Source organism: Chenopodium album, chromosome 20, assembly GCF_948465745.1.
Source record: "Chenopodium album chromosome 20, dcCheAlbu1.1, whole genome shotgun sequence".
NCBI lineage: Eukaryota > Viridiplantae > Streptophyta > Magnoliopsida > Caryophyllales > Amaranthaceae > Chenopodium > Chenopodium album.
The window spans coordinates 33,943,257-33,957,547 of NC_137853.1; the positions used below are offsets into that span (position 1 = coordinate 33,943,257).

A 14,291-nucleotide genomic window follows, 5' to 3' on the forward strand; every position below is an offset into this window, starting at 1 on the left:
GATTGATGATTGATGATGATTTAGAAATGGAACATTACTTGCCAATTTGACTACTAGTATTAATATAATATTGTAACTAACATCTCCTAAATCTACGCTTATAGATTTAATAGATAGTTGTGTTTATAATTAGAAAAAGAACATTAGTAGTGGTTTAAAGATAATTTATTCCATTGAATTGAAGTAGCTAACCCCATGTATTATTGGATGTACAGTTGGTCTTAATTACAAATTGCACGGTACGACTACAAATAGCTCTATTTTGGCTAAGCAAATCAATTCAGCTGGTCGGTTAAAGCTCGGTATTTTTAATACAAATTTTATTGATTTATTTAATTTCACTTTGGTAAATTCGGACTAGTTAATTAATAAGAATGTTCAATCGGTAGAGAACTTCGATATAGTAATACAAAGTACGGAGTACGTAGTAAATTATATTTAGGTTTTATAAGGAATTTAAGAGACCAAGGGGAGATATATATAATCGATATATTCGGGATTAGTTTAATTAGTTTGTAAATATAGAAGAATAATTTCTCGAAAATTTGAATAATTACTCAGTAATTCAGTATACATGTAAACTTGTAAGTTTATTTGAAGGTGGACACTAGACATTTCCTCGAACCCTTTTCCCTTCTTTCCTATGGTGTTTCATAATAAGAAATACTTAATAGACCGGATTAATTAGAGCGGGGTTTCACGTCACTAACTCGATACGAGTAATTGAGTATTATAAATATTTGTGGGAGAAGAGTGGAGGGTCCCGATTGCAAAGGTATGAGGCCCTAAATTTGACTCCATATAACAATGTTTGAAAAGTCAAGCTAAGTTGGTTCCTACATCCTTTGTTAAGGATAAAGTTATCCAGGAAATTGCACAGAAATTATTCCACCAACAAACATTTTCACAACAAATAAATCTTCTTTTATCACTTTAAAAAACACTAAAACCCTCTTAATTTCTTACTTATAAATATACTTGTATAATTATTTTTTCACCAAATTTTTTTGCTACAATTTCAGACTGCAGCCTTCAATCAACCCTTTAAATTCCCACGTTTTTAAGTCAATTTGATGGGCTGTATTCCTCCTCCATTATTTATTATTGTCATTTAATTATTATTCAGACAAATTCTAAGCACAATTTATAACAATATTTAATTTGTTATTGTCTTTTTCTGTTTTTCTAATTTGGGTATTTTCGTCAGTTTGTGTTGGGTTGATTATTCAACTTCAATCAGCTCATAATTTTTTGTTTCTGGGTTTTTCTGGGTTTTTTAAATTAGTTGTTGAGAGTTTCTTAATTTTCATTTTTTATTTCAAGATCCAAGTTGGGTTGTACTAAACCATTTTCTCTCTCATATAAATGCTAAACATGTCTTCTTGTTTGTTAATAATCTGCTAATTTGGTTTTTTTGACCAAATTTTTTTTGATAATCAGATTATTTTTTCCAAGTTTCCAGCAAGCAGAATCAGAGGTACTTTGTAAATTTTTGCTTATATTTTTGCAATTTTTTTTTTTACTATTTTTTAGAAAAGTCAAATACCCATAATTTTTTTGTGTTTGCAAAATTTTTGTTGTTTTGTAATTTGTGAAGAACCCTAGAATTAGTTGATTGATTGATAATTGATAATAGTATGATGGGTATGGGGGATGTAAATGTTGATATGATTCCCACAAACCCTATGAGACAAGAGAGTTTGATAGCAGCTCATAATCTTTTAAGGGAATTAGAGGCTAATGATAGTCTAACTGATGATATGAAAAAGATTTTAGCTGATCTTGACTCAAAATTGTCTGCTATGGAGTTGAATAATGATAGCAGTAATAGTATTGAATCGGTTCCGATTTTGAGGGAAAGAGAGTTGAATGATGCAAAGGAGAAGTTGAAGTCTGCCCATGATAAGATCATGGGTTGGGATTCGACCCTCGATATGATATGGGAATCCGGCCCTGATAAGGCCGCGGAGTACATAGAGGCTGTTGAGAATGTCTTGTGTTTGGTGGAGTTGTTTAGGAGTTTGTGGATGAAGGGAGATGATGATCATGAGATATCTCAGGCTGAGGATGTCCTGCAAGTTGCTATGCAAAGGTTGGAAGAGGAGTTGGTGCATGTTCTTGGTCACCAAAGACGGTCCTATGTTCCGAGTGAGGTAGAGGGTGATGAGCAGGAAGGTGCAGGTGAACAAGAAGATGTTGATTTTGAATTGATTGAGCCTGAAGCAGTTCCATTTATAAAGTCGATCAAAAAAGTCATGTTTGAGGCAAAGTATGATCAGGACTTTTGTGCTGCATATGTAAAGACTCAAAAGGAAGCTTTGGAAGACTGCTTGATTGGCCTTGGAATGGAGACAGTTAGCATAGATGAGTTGGTCAAGATGGATTGGAACATTATGGCTTCCAAGATTAAGACCTGGATTCTAGTGATTAGAACTGCGGTGCAAGTCTACTTTTCAGCTGAGAAGCGGCTGTGTGATGAGGTCCTTGGGATGTCTGAGACATATACATCGCTTTGCTTGACCAACATCACCAAGTCTGCCATGACTTGCCTTTTCAACTTTGGCCATGCCATGGCGCTTGGACCCCATACACCGGAGAAACTCTTCTATATTCTTGACATGTATGAGGTCTTAGTAGAAATTCAGGAGAAGATCAATGAATTCTTCTCTGAAGAGGGTGGCTCATATGTGAAGACTGAGTTTGAAGAAGTTAAGAGCAGACTTGGAGATGCTGCTCGGGCAACATTCTTGGGATTTGGTGAAGTTATTCTTTCCGATCCTACTGTAGACCCTTTCCCTGGAGGAGGAGTTCATCCACTTTCGAGCTATGTTATGAATTACATCATTGTCTTCCTTCCTGACTACTGCAAAACTCTCAACACCCTCCTTCATGAAAAGGATGAAGATGCAAATAATGTCATCACGAATCAAGTCCCCCCTGAGAAAAGCTTGCTAGCTTCTAATCTTCGATCAATTGTCGCCAAATTGAAGTTCAACCTTGAGAAGAAGTCCCACCTGTACAGGGATGCTGCCTTGCAGCATATATTTCTGATGAACAATACGCACTACATTCAACAGAAAGTCATAAATTCCGAGCAACAGAAGTTATTTGGGGATGATTGGATCAGAACTCAGATAGTGAGCTATCAACAGCATGCTACTAGCTATGTGAGGAGTACTTGGAGTTCAGTTGTAGCCTCGCTTAGGGACGATGGAATTCCTTCAGGGTCAGGTTCAGGAGTTAAGTTGGTCCTCAAGGAAAAGATCCGGGTTTTCAGTGTTGCATTCGAGGACGTATATAGGAGCCAGACAGCATGGTCTATTCGAGATGAGCAGCTTAGGGAAGAGTTGAGGATTTCCATCTCTCAGAAAGTGATTTTGGCATATCAGAGTTTCATTGGAAGGCATAAAAAGTACGATATTGAGAAGTATGTCAAGTATGATTCTGATGACTTGGAGAATTTGCTCAGGGATTTCTTTGAAGGGTCTCAAAAATCTTTGAACTCCCGCAGAAGATGAGTTCGATAAAAAAAAAAAGAAGAGAATTTGTAAACGAAAGAAGTTGTAGACATTGTTTGTTTCTTTGATTGTAGCTATGCACTCAGCCTCTCAGTTTTCTTTTCCTAAGGTGTGAGATGGCTGCTATTGTATGTCCTTTTTTGATATGTATTGGCCTAAACAATATACTTGTAATTTTATTGCATAGATTTTTGAATGGATAGCTGTGTTCTGTCACAATATTCTGAACTTCTGATGAATTTAGTGGGATTCGTCGTCTGCTTGATCCGGAGAAACTCAAAAAAAATTTGGTCTGTCTGAATTGATAAAATGTATAAAATGGAGGGAGTTGCTTGCCTGATGCTCTTCCTAGGCACATACAGTACTAACTGAATGGAAACGCAATTCCAGTAACATGTGATTTTTGCATCAAATCAGTTGATTGCAACGTTGTGTACATGCATGCTGAGTTGAATTTGTTTTATGAGCACAACAGACGTGCAGCCTAAAGCATCTGATATGTAACAAAACTGCAAATCTGCCAAAGGTTCAACACTACACGAAAAATGCTCAAATTGTGCTTTGACATTTTAAAAGTGATGCAATTATAGGGTCCTCACAAAATTGATCGAATAGTCAAAAGGATTACCACATACCATGTCCAAAAAAGTTGGTAATGCTCTTTTCTTCTTTCCTTACAACTAACTGTAACTTTATCTGTACTTTTCAAGATACAAGTAGTGACATAATCCTAATTTCTATATGAAGCAATTTCTTCTCAGGTACATAAGGAGAAAAAAAAATTCTGTGGGGGCCAAAATGTGGCTTTGGTGAGCTAGATGGATAGCACCCCAAGCGAGGCGGACAATGGTATGGTGTGATTGGAGTCGATATTACTAAAATTGTACCCACAATGGACAATGACATAGCCAAATACCTGGTATAAAAAGATAAGTAGATTATTCCGCGATATATATATAAATAATAATTTAAAAAAAAGTACGGTATATATATAAATAACAATAATTAAAAAAAAAAAATCAAACTAATCTAAATTGCATGATTACTCCATAATTTTTGTAGATTTTATCCGCCACATGCCCACTGGCTCCATCTCACCCAAATAGGCCATGTACAAGAGGTACTTGTAACTATTAAATTAGTTTATAAAGATATTACTTATTAAGAAAGATTCATTCACTCAATAATTAAAATTTTTTGACCCAAACTCAATAATTAATTAGTTAAACGTTCTTTAACACGTTTTGATTGTTTAATCATATTCATGTATCAAGTGGCAAAGGTAAGAATCAAACAACTTGATTAACTTATATTTTAGGTAGATCTGGCCGTTGTGTATTTAGTGATTATTTGAGACAGGTAATGGACTTTTTTTAATGCTTCAGTTAATTAAAATTGACCCAAAATGTCAACATTTAAACTTGCTTGAATATAACTTAGACATGAAACTCAGCAAATATACCAAATTATGTCGTAAAAATACCCATATTATGAAGTCTAGCAAAAAAAGTGCGTCAAATACGAATAAAGTAAATGAATGTTCATATACTACATAAAAAGTTACCAAAAAAGAAATTTTATGATATATACGAAGTATGTTATTTTTGATAAACATGTTAAAGTAGCCCGTATTGTAATTTTAATAAACCGGAATAATATTCCGTACACTATGAGACAAATTAATTTGAGGGTGACCAAAGTAGTGACTAATAATGCTTTCAATCACTAGTAAAAGACTAAAGAGTAAAAACTAGATGTCAACACAACCAACTATCTTCCTTTCTATTCCCTTGATGGCGGAATTCATAACAAGATGCCCATTTACTTACCTTTTAGAAAGCAATTTATCCAAAAAAAAATATTATTAGTAATTGTGTTCATTTAATTAGAAAAAAGTGTTTATGTGGTTTAGTTGTACTTGTAATCTTGAGAAAGCGATTACCATTAAAAGAAAATTAGAATAATAAATAGTTATGATTTAGTTGGACAAAAATCTGGGATCTATGTAACGTGTTGTTGGTGATAAATTTATTTTATGAAAAAATTGACAAATTGTGAATGCATGATTTTGACATATTTAGGTTAGTTTCATACTAATTTGACACGACTTAACTAGTCTACAGTCAAGAGTCAATACTGGCTTGCTACTACTTAATTAGCAGCCTAAGAGAATGTGAACTACATTTTGCATTCAACATGAAATTGATAAAACATGAACAAGAACAAGGAATTGACAATATGCATGTTAGTCTTGTGAAAGACGAGTTTATATGACAGGAATAGAAATTATTCCTAATGTGGATCACTTTTATGCTAAGGAAATCTTGCAGAATACACAATATAAAATACATTCTATTCTTCAATACAACGGGTGTATAGTAGATACATAGCCTGTAAAGTTAATGGTCAGAATTTACCACAATATACATAAAGTTATGAATTACCCTCTTTTAGAAGTAAAAATCAAATTAGTATGCTAAGATAACTAGAAGGCGCTTATAAAACCTAATCTATGACCTATTTACATTAAGATTATATAATGTTCAAAGTTGCCCAAAAAGGTTAAAAGTTACTCCGAATTATCTAAGTGTTTCCCCAAGACCGTTTACTATGATGTACCGCTAAAATTTTGTTGCAATATACTCCTATTGCAACAAAAGACAAGTGTATATTTGTTCCTAATGTGAATTGCTTTTAAAGGAAATCTTGTAGAATACCGCTTATAGAACGTACACTAATATTTTTACTGCAAATATTTTGTAACTAATTTGATCTATACACATGAATTATTGAACCGTTAATTTTGTAACCAAAATTCCCAACTTGGTGAAATAAACTCTAGTTTTCTATCAATGTTAATCATGCCCCAACTTTGTCAAACTTTTGTACTAAATAACACTCAAGAGTCAAGACGGGTTATTTGTCCAGGAATTTAACATAGCAACTAGCAAGAAGGGTCCTGTAGTGGCATTTGCTGGGCAGCTAGAGATCGGACCATCGCAAAGGTAAAGAGAGGGAGCAGAGTGAAGTAACAAAGTTATATGGCAGACTTGAAAATAGGTACTTGTAGTTTGACTAGTTTCCAACAAAGTCTCCTATATAAATTTGCCACCCCATATCATGTTAAGGCAAGAGCAAATCCACAAAAGGGTTTATTACGATACGACGTTAGTTTAGGTCAAGAAAGATGTGAAGTAGTGACAATAGAATATCACTCCCCTGTGTAAAAAAAATATACTATATGTGAAGATTTGTGTTCAGAAAAAAGATGTGTTCATATATGCTATAAGAGCAGCATAATTATTCGGAAGAATAATAAGAGAAGCACATAATAAAGTAGATTCACTTCAAAATAAATAATAATGACCCAAATTCATCTAAGAGAAGCACATAATAAAGTAGATTCACTTCAAAATAAATAATAATGACCCAAATTCATCTAAGAGAAGCACATAATAAAGTAGATTCACTTCAAAATAAATAATAATGACCCAAATTCATCTAAATCTCTTAGAATATAAGAGGCTTCTGCAGGAATACAAATGTTCAAGTTAACAGCAACTTGTAGCACTCTATGGAATAAAGGGTATGGATTAATAAAACATTTGTTGAGGCAGAAAAAGGGATCAACACATTTACCACATTTTTTTTCAGTTCATATCAACAAGAGTGTAAGTCAAGAAAGTCGAGCTTGTAACCATAGGGTCGGTTCAACAGTATCAACACAGTCCACAGATTCTTTCGATGAAATTCTCCATGGAGCGTAAAGGACACAGAAAATTTTTGCCTGCAACATGGATTCTTCGCCATTAAGCTCATGTATGATGCAAAGTATAACCTAGTGAATTTAATGAAACTACACTTGAACAATATGACATCTTACAACGTTCACAGCTGAACTTTAACAAGCGATACTAATACCAGGTGCATATAGCTATACAATAATCAGTAAGAAGACATGAGAAAGTTCAAGGCTAAGGATCAAACAAAGTTAACTTGATTGAATCATGACTATTAGTGATAGGGAAAGGAAAGAGGGGTTGAGGATTTCGAAAGATAAACAGCTGAAGATATTTAGTGATACAAGTCAGACTATACGAGGGGGGAAAAAAATAATAAAAAAAGGGTAACAAATAACAGATTTTACAGCATGGACACAGAAAATCAGCCTGTTGATTTAGAAAGAGGATGAAAAAGGTTGAAGGGAGAAGCACTGATAGCAATTTCAAAATTGATAATTTTTTTTTCAACAAACATATTGCAGTCTAGTGAAGTCTCAAGGGCAAGGAGGGGGGTAGCAAAGTCCTAGGATTGAATCTCGTCTATATCAGTGTCATTTGTGACTCCCTATAGGCTATAGAATAAAAGATCAAATATACACAACATTGAACTCAACCACTAAATGAAGTACGAACTTATCAGCCATTGCAATATTGCCAATATATATGCTTTCTTCAAGTATAACAATTTGATTCAAAAGGCTTACCACTTACATAATAGATAATACCAAAGTTCTGAAATGATAACTACCCATAATACCAAATCCATGATATAATACAGATAACACAAGCCCTCTAATGTCAGCAATAGAAAGGCTGGTAAAATAAGCGGACACTGGTTCATGGTTAAACTCATTTGATAAAAAAAAAGGCCATAGGGGCAGATGAAGCAGATATCAATACAGCTGAGTTCACTCAAAAAGACGTTAGCTCCATTTTGAAGGCTTCTCCCTGCCTCCCTAGCCCCCCACCCCCAATAGACTTTTGTCATCATCATCTTTGATTAACTCCCAATAGTGAACTATCTTGCATATACTACGTATATTCAACCAATTCCTAAAATCTCATGTTCGAATTTCATGTTATTTAATTACAATTTGGTCTACTAGAGTTTATGTGTTAGAGACATTGACCGTGGCAGGATGCATTTAAAAGTATGACTCAACAAAGTTAACACAAGTAACCTCTCAAAAATGTAATCCTGTTATTCTGTAAGGAGCAAAGATCACAATATAAAGGGCAATCTAACATGATTGACAGGTCACAAACGATGAAGTATATAAAACACACAAAGTTTAGCTGAAAAAAATCCTTCAAAATTATTCTTACCATAGTACCTCCATAGGAGTTATTGCATCCATCTTAAAAGAAATTAGGACTTACAACTTTCTTTTTTTGTGGGCAGCACCACACTTCTAATACAGTATAACCAACCAGCAATCTTCCTGCAACTTTATTTGAGCTGATAAATGAAAAAAGCATAACAGCTTGGCTGGCAAAATGATGTTCCATTCAAGTGAAGCCAAAAGTGCCAATATTATTTGATTGTAGGGATGAACCACGAACATCTTATTAGTCGTACAGGTGCTTCAAACATTATACTAACATAACTGTTGTAACAGACTTTCATGCTACAGCAAGTACTTATTATCAGGCACCTCAATTACCCAGCTCCAAATATGTGGCAAATGATGGTATTGACTTCTTATAAGTTCTCTAGAAGCTGGTGAGCGCACTACCATAGAGAATGCTTCCAATCTTCAGATAGACTTTCAAAGAATCTCCACAGAACTATAAGCCATTGAAGTACAATTGCCTCAATTTTTTTTTTTTTTTTGAAGGATGATCCTTCAACCTTATTCGTTCTTTTTTTTTTTTTTTTTCAAGTACAATTACCTCATTTGGTTAACTTAAACCTTATCCGTTTTCAGTTACAGACAGTGCCAACAATTTTTACTATTGAAGACCTTTCCAAAAAAAAAAAAAAAAAAAACACTAGGAAGATCCTTATTTGGGAGAAGTTCTTCTTCAAGCGTAAATGTATGAGTGTCAATCCATATATTCACATTGAATAAAGAACAAATTACTAAATTAGTGACCAAGCTATTGGCACCCGAGTATTGAAATCAAGCTGCTGCTTTAAAATGATGCTAATTACAAGAAATACACAATACTAGAACATAACAAAATTTATGGAACATTGCACAACAAATTCTTCTAGTAAAAACCGAGTCAAGACATAAAATAATACCCCAAGCATGACAGATACGGGCAAAGCAGGCAAGGCTTTCTGATAGACAGCCAGTAACACCAGGGTAATTCCAAGACCGGCTATTATAGCCAAATAGCAGGCATACACTGTCATATAATCATACATTGCTGCCCTTCCAACCAAAACACTATAAAAGATGAAATCCCCAAGCCCTAGCTTAATAGCACCAGAAGATCCCAATCCAATTCCTTCAAAAATCATACTATCATCTGAAGCCATAACTCGGTCAGCATGCTGTTCAGTTCTCAATCTATTCTCAAGCAATGGCACAGAAGCATCTTGATCATAATTTACCACCCTTCCTTCTTCAGTACTCACCAAATCTCTCTCACTAGGGCCACTTCCAACAGTTGGTAGTGTTCGATGATCCGTACTCATCTCCAAATTCACCCCACTATTCAAATCCTCTTGTTGATCCCCATCACCCCTTCTCTCCCTCCAAAGCCTCCTCTGACCAACACCATCCGACTCATCCACGCTAACAGGACGAGCTTCATAAACTAATGCGGGTATATCTTCATCCCTAGATATTGCAAGCTCCACCAACAGGCGAAGCGGACCAATGGGCAACAACACAGCAGCTAAATCATACAATGACATGGCAACCAAAAGCACCCAAGTAGTCCATTCAGGCAACATAGTAAACCAATAAGCAACCAATACTCCAATCACAACCAAATATGCTTGAGTCACTAAAATAGCCATCTTTGACATAAACACAGCCAAAACACCCACAATTGCAAAATTGAACAAAAGCACCAAAAATGTGATAATATCAATGTTCAAATTCAATTTCCCAACTAACATTACAGCAATTTGACCACCCATAAACCCTAATACCATAAATGCAGAAAAACCCATATAATATTTCAAGAAACTGGTGCACCTAATATAGAATAAGAACACCAAAAAGAAAGTAATTATAGTCACAATTGCCACAAAAACAAGAGAATTTAAAAGGGCACCTTCAAATTTATCCCAAAATGAATCTGAGCTACTCTCATCGTAAGCTAAGTTAGCTATTGTGATGACTGAATCAGAAGAAGATGATGAATCGGAACTTAGGGTTGATACCAAAATTACCACCAAGAACATGCAAATTGAAACTGGGGTTATGATTCGGACCAATTCTTCGCCTAAAGTGTCGATTACGCTTGTGGGTCTTTCATTTCTGTCCATTTTTGGGTTGAATTTGATTCAAAATTTAGGGTTTTTGGTGATCCCAATTGATAAGAAGGGCCAAGTGTAGGATTGATTTGGGTCTTTTTAGTTCCTTCTTCTAAGTTTGACTTTTTAGAGTTAAAACTGTAAAAAGCATGTCACAACTCACCAGACTCAAAACTAAATTCACCAATCACCATCTTGTCCAATCTTCCAAGTAATAATTTTAACCTTCTAATACTCCTATGATTTATGTCATATTTACTTCATTTTAAAAAAATATGTAGTTTATTCGATAAAAAGTAATTTTAAGAAAATATATAATAGAAAAACAGTAAAACCAATTTTAGTTCAGCACAATAATTTTAATTCTTCAAAATTAATTTCAATTCAATAAATGTAATTTAATTTCAACAAAAATAATTTCATTCCAGTAAAAAAAAAAAAAAAAAAAAAAAGTTCAAATTAGCATAAATAAATTAAAGTGAACAAAGTCTTAATTTGATGTCTTAACTGACTAAACCTTGACCATTGTACATCAATAAATGAGAATTGCATTATTAAGTGAGATTTTGCTACCTTTCCAAAAAATTAAAAAAAAAAATAAAGAAAAAAGTGAGATTTTGCTAAATCTATATCTATACTTAGTATTTAAAAACACAAACCAAAATTGACACATGTCATCATTCTTTCTCACCTTTCTTTATTCATTCTCCTTCCTTATGTTTTCAAAGAAATTCTCTCTTCATCTCCCCCTTTATATCTCAATAACTTTAATATTTTGTAATCTTTATTTTAATTCAATAACAAATTTAATTTCCTAAACCTTCTCCTCTTCTCATTATTCCATCTATCAATTCAATTTATTCACATTCATAATTCATTTCTTTAATTTGACCCCTTATCTTCCCCCTCATCTTATATAAATACAAATTTTCAATAAAGATTTTTTCACACTCATTAAGTTTCAAAAACTAAAAAATTAGAGAAACATCTCTCAAAATTCTATGTGAAATTTCTACAACAATGAGGATGATGATTGAAAAGGGAAATATTGAGGTGGCAAGAATACTATGGAAATTCCATGGGATGACATTGTTTGCGTGTCATGGGGCTTTAATTTTGAAGATATAAAGCGCAATATAAGAGACATATATTGGTAAAGACTAAAGAAGAATATCATGCCTTCACATTTGATGTAAAAATTGTAAAATTATAATAAGTGTTTGGTATTTACAAAGTAGTTTTTTATACAAATTGTTGATTAATATATCATGCGATAGAGATATGATTTTACGATTTTAAGCCCATTTTTCTACAACTATTAGTCTATTACCACTAATTCATAAAATATTATAATATGTCAAAAGACGATAAAATAATTCATTCAAATAATTTGTAAAGGGTTTTTTTTTTTTTTTTGGTGACAAGATAATTTGTAAAGTTTCAAATAAATTTATAACTTAAGCATAACCCGTGCGTAGAACGGGTCCAAAAGCTAGTTTGTCTTAACATGAGTGTAATTTTCAAATATACAATTTTCATTACTTTTACAAAATACAAAAATTACAAACAAAAAAAAAAAAAAAAAAAACAATAAGGAAACAATATTAAGAAAAATTGATTAGGTTTAATCTTTCAAAAATAAAATAAAAAATGACGTGATCTGGTTTGGTTTTTATAAGAATGAGTAATAAGAATAATATGAAGATAAATAAGCCTAAATCATGGACATTCATGTACCTTATCTTCCTCTATCCCAAGAACCTAACATGCATAACTAGGTTGGTTTATATATGAGGTGTTCCTGACTAGTAATAAGGTCATTTACCTTACACCAAAAAAATAAGAAAAAAATTACACAAACTTTCAAATCAAATCACATATTATTTTTGTATACAATTGTATATGATAATTATCTAGAGTCTTGATAAAAAAATGTTAGATCCTCGAGACTTATGAAGCATTATTCAATTTTTTGATACTCGATAATATTTCTACTCAACGTATTGTCGAGAACCCTTGTTTCCATGAGAATACAAAACATATGAGAATTAAACATTAGAAGCTTGATGTTTATTACATCAAGGAGACGGGCATTTTGGTTTGATTTAATTGAAGCATGTCAAGTTGCACTTCAGCTGGCTGACATCATGACAATGTTTAGGCTCAAATCAACATAGATTTTTTAGTTCAAAGATAAGTCTGAACGTCTGATTAGTAATATTCTTGTTCACGAAATTAAAGGACTGGTGCTCCTCAACCGAGTCATTCTTGAGGGGGATATTACAATATCATGATGTAAAATATCTTTTGAGATATTTAGCTAGATTCTACGTAGTAATTTTGTTATATCCAACATAATATTTTTAGACATGTCCTTTAATTTGCATGTAATTTTTTTATATTTTTTTTTTGGTTGAAGACAACCATACTATTTACCTAAGATAATGTGAAAACCAAGGTGAATAATGAGAATTAGTAACCAATCTCAACCTTAAATCGCGCTTCATTGACTTTCATTAATGACATTTTCGTAATTTACAGCTTTTAAAACCTTTTTTTTAACCATATTTTAACTTTTAAGGCCATTTTATTTACTTTTGTGAAAAAAAAACTTGGAAAACACTTTGCAAAGTTGAAATATTGTGAAAATGTCATTAATGACACCGGAAGCATGTGGACCCTCTGATTAAAATAATCAAATGGCCTAGATTAGTTCATAGTTGTCATTATAGTCTTGGTTCTCATTATAACTTGGTGACGTCGGTGTTGACTCCCCATATGCCTTGTACATGTTTTTTTTTTTCCCTTACTCCCGCCCATTTATTCTAAGTATGCTCTAATTTTCATCTCACTTCATTATCCGATAATTAAATTAATATATAAATAAATATATTAAAATAAAAAACCACAATTACCTCCACCACCAGCCACTCCCCCCCCCTCATCTCACCCGACGCCCTAATCTTCCCAATCACGATGAGTCGTGTCCACCGCTAATCTATCCCACTTTCTTTCCCCTTATCCCGACCACCCGTTGTAACCCCTACTTACCCTTTTTGCTCCATTTTCCCCACCATGAACGGTCCCCCTCCCTTTCCCACACCCCGAAACGACGAGGGGATCATTTCAGTTAGATTGACAAGTAAGATAAGGCAAAATTGGTTGCTACACCCTGAAGTATGGCTTAAGCACCATGAACTTTGTTTAAGGTGCGACGCGTGCCTTAAATGAAAAATTCCAATCACGTACTTATTTCATCGAAGGAAGTGATTCGGAGCTTGCCAAGAGGATGAGATTTGTCAACGTTTCTTTAAACTGTTTTGGAGATCGAAGATTCACCTAATCCGATGAAATAAATGGCCGAAAATTTTCATTTAAGGCATTCATCGAACCTTACCCCATAGTTGGTGGTGTTTGGTTACTAAAAAAAGTTTAGGGAGCTCAATGCAACTAAGTCATACTTCAGGGTGTTACAACTGATTTTGCTGAAAGATTAAGAATTTTCTAGGACCGTAATAATAATATCAAAATTTCTTAAAACAAATAAAAATGAAT

General features: G+C 33.5%; 1 protein-coding gene and 1 pseudogene across 1 annotated transcript; one reads left to right on the plus strand and one right to left on the minus strand.

Annotated features, from left to right (window-relative positions):
* Positions 1-852: 852 nt before the first annotated feature.
* LOC145598860 (exocyst complex component EXO70E2 pseudogene) lies at positions 853-3,720 on the plus strand (annotated as a pseudogene).
* Positions 3,721-9,213: 5,493 nt separating this feature from the next.
* On the minus strand, positions 9,214-10,960 carry LOC145598146 (presenilin-like protein At2g29900). The gene has a single exon (XM_081654456.1). It carries the CDS (start codon positions 10,746-10,748, stop codon positions 9,471-9,473), a length of 1,278 nt encoding a protein of 425 aa, XP_081510582.1. The 5' UTR covers positions 10,749-10,960; the 3' UTR covers positions 9,214-9,470.
* Between the last annotated feature and the right edge of the window lie 3,331 nt (positions 10,961-14,291).

Excerpts from the sequence above, each read along its gene's own strand:
- LOC145598146 (XM_081654456.1), bottom strand. The coding sequence starts at position 10,748 with ATGGACAGAAATGAAAGACCCACAAGCGTAATCGACACTTTAGGCGAA.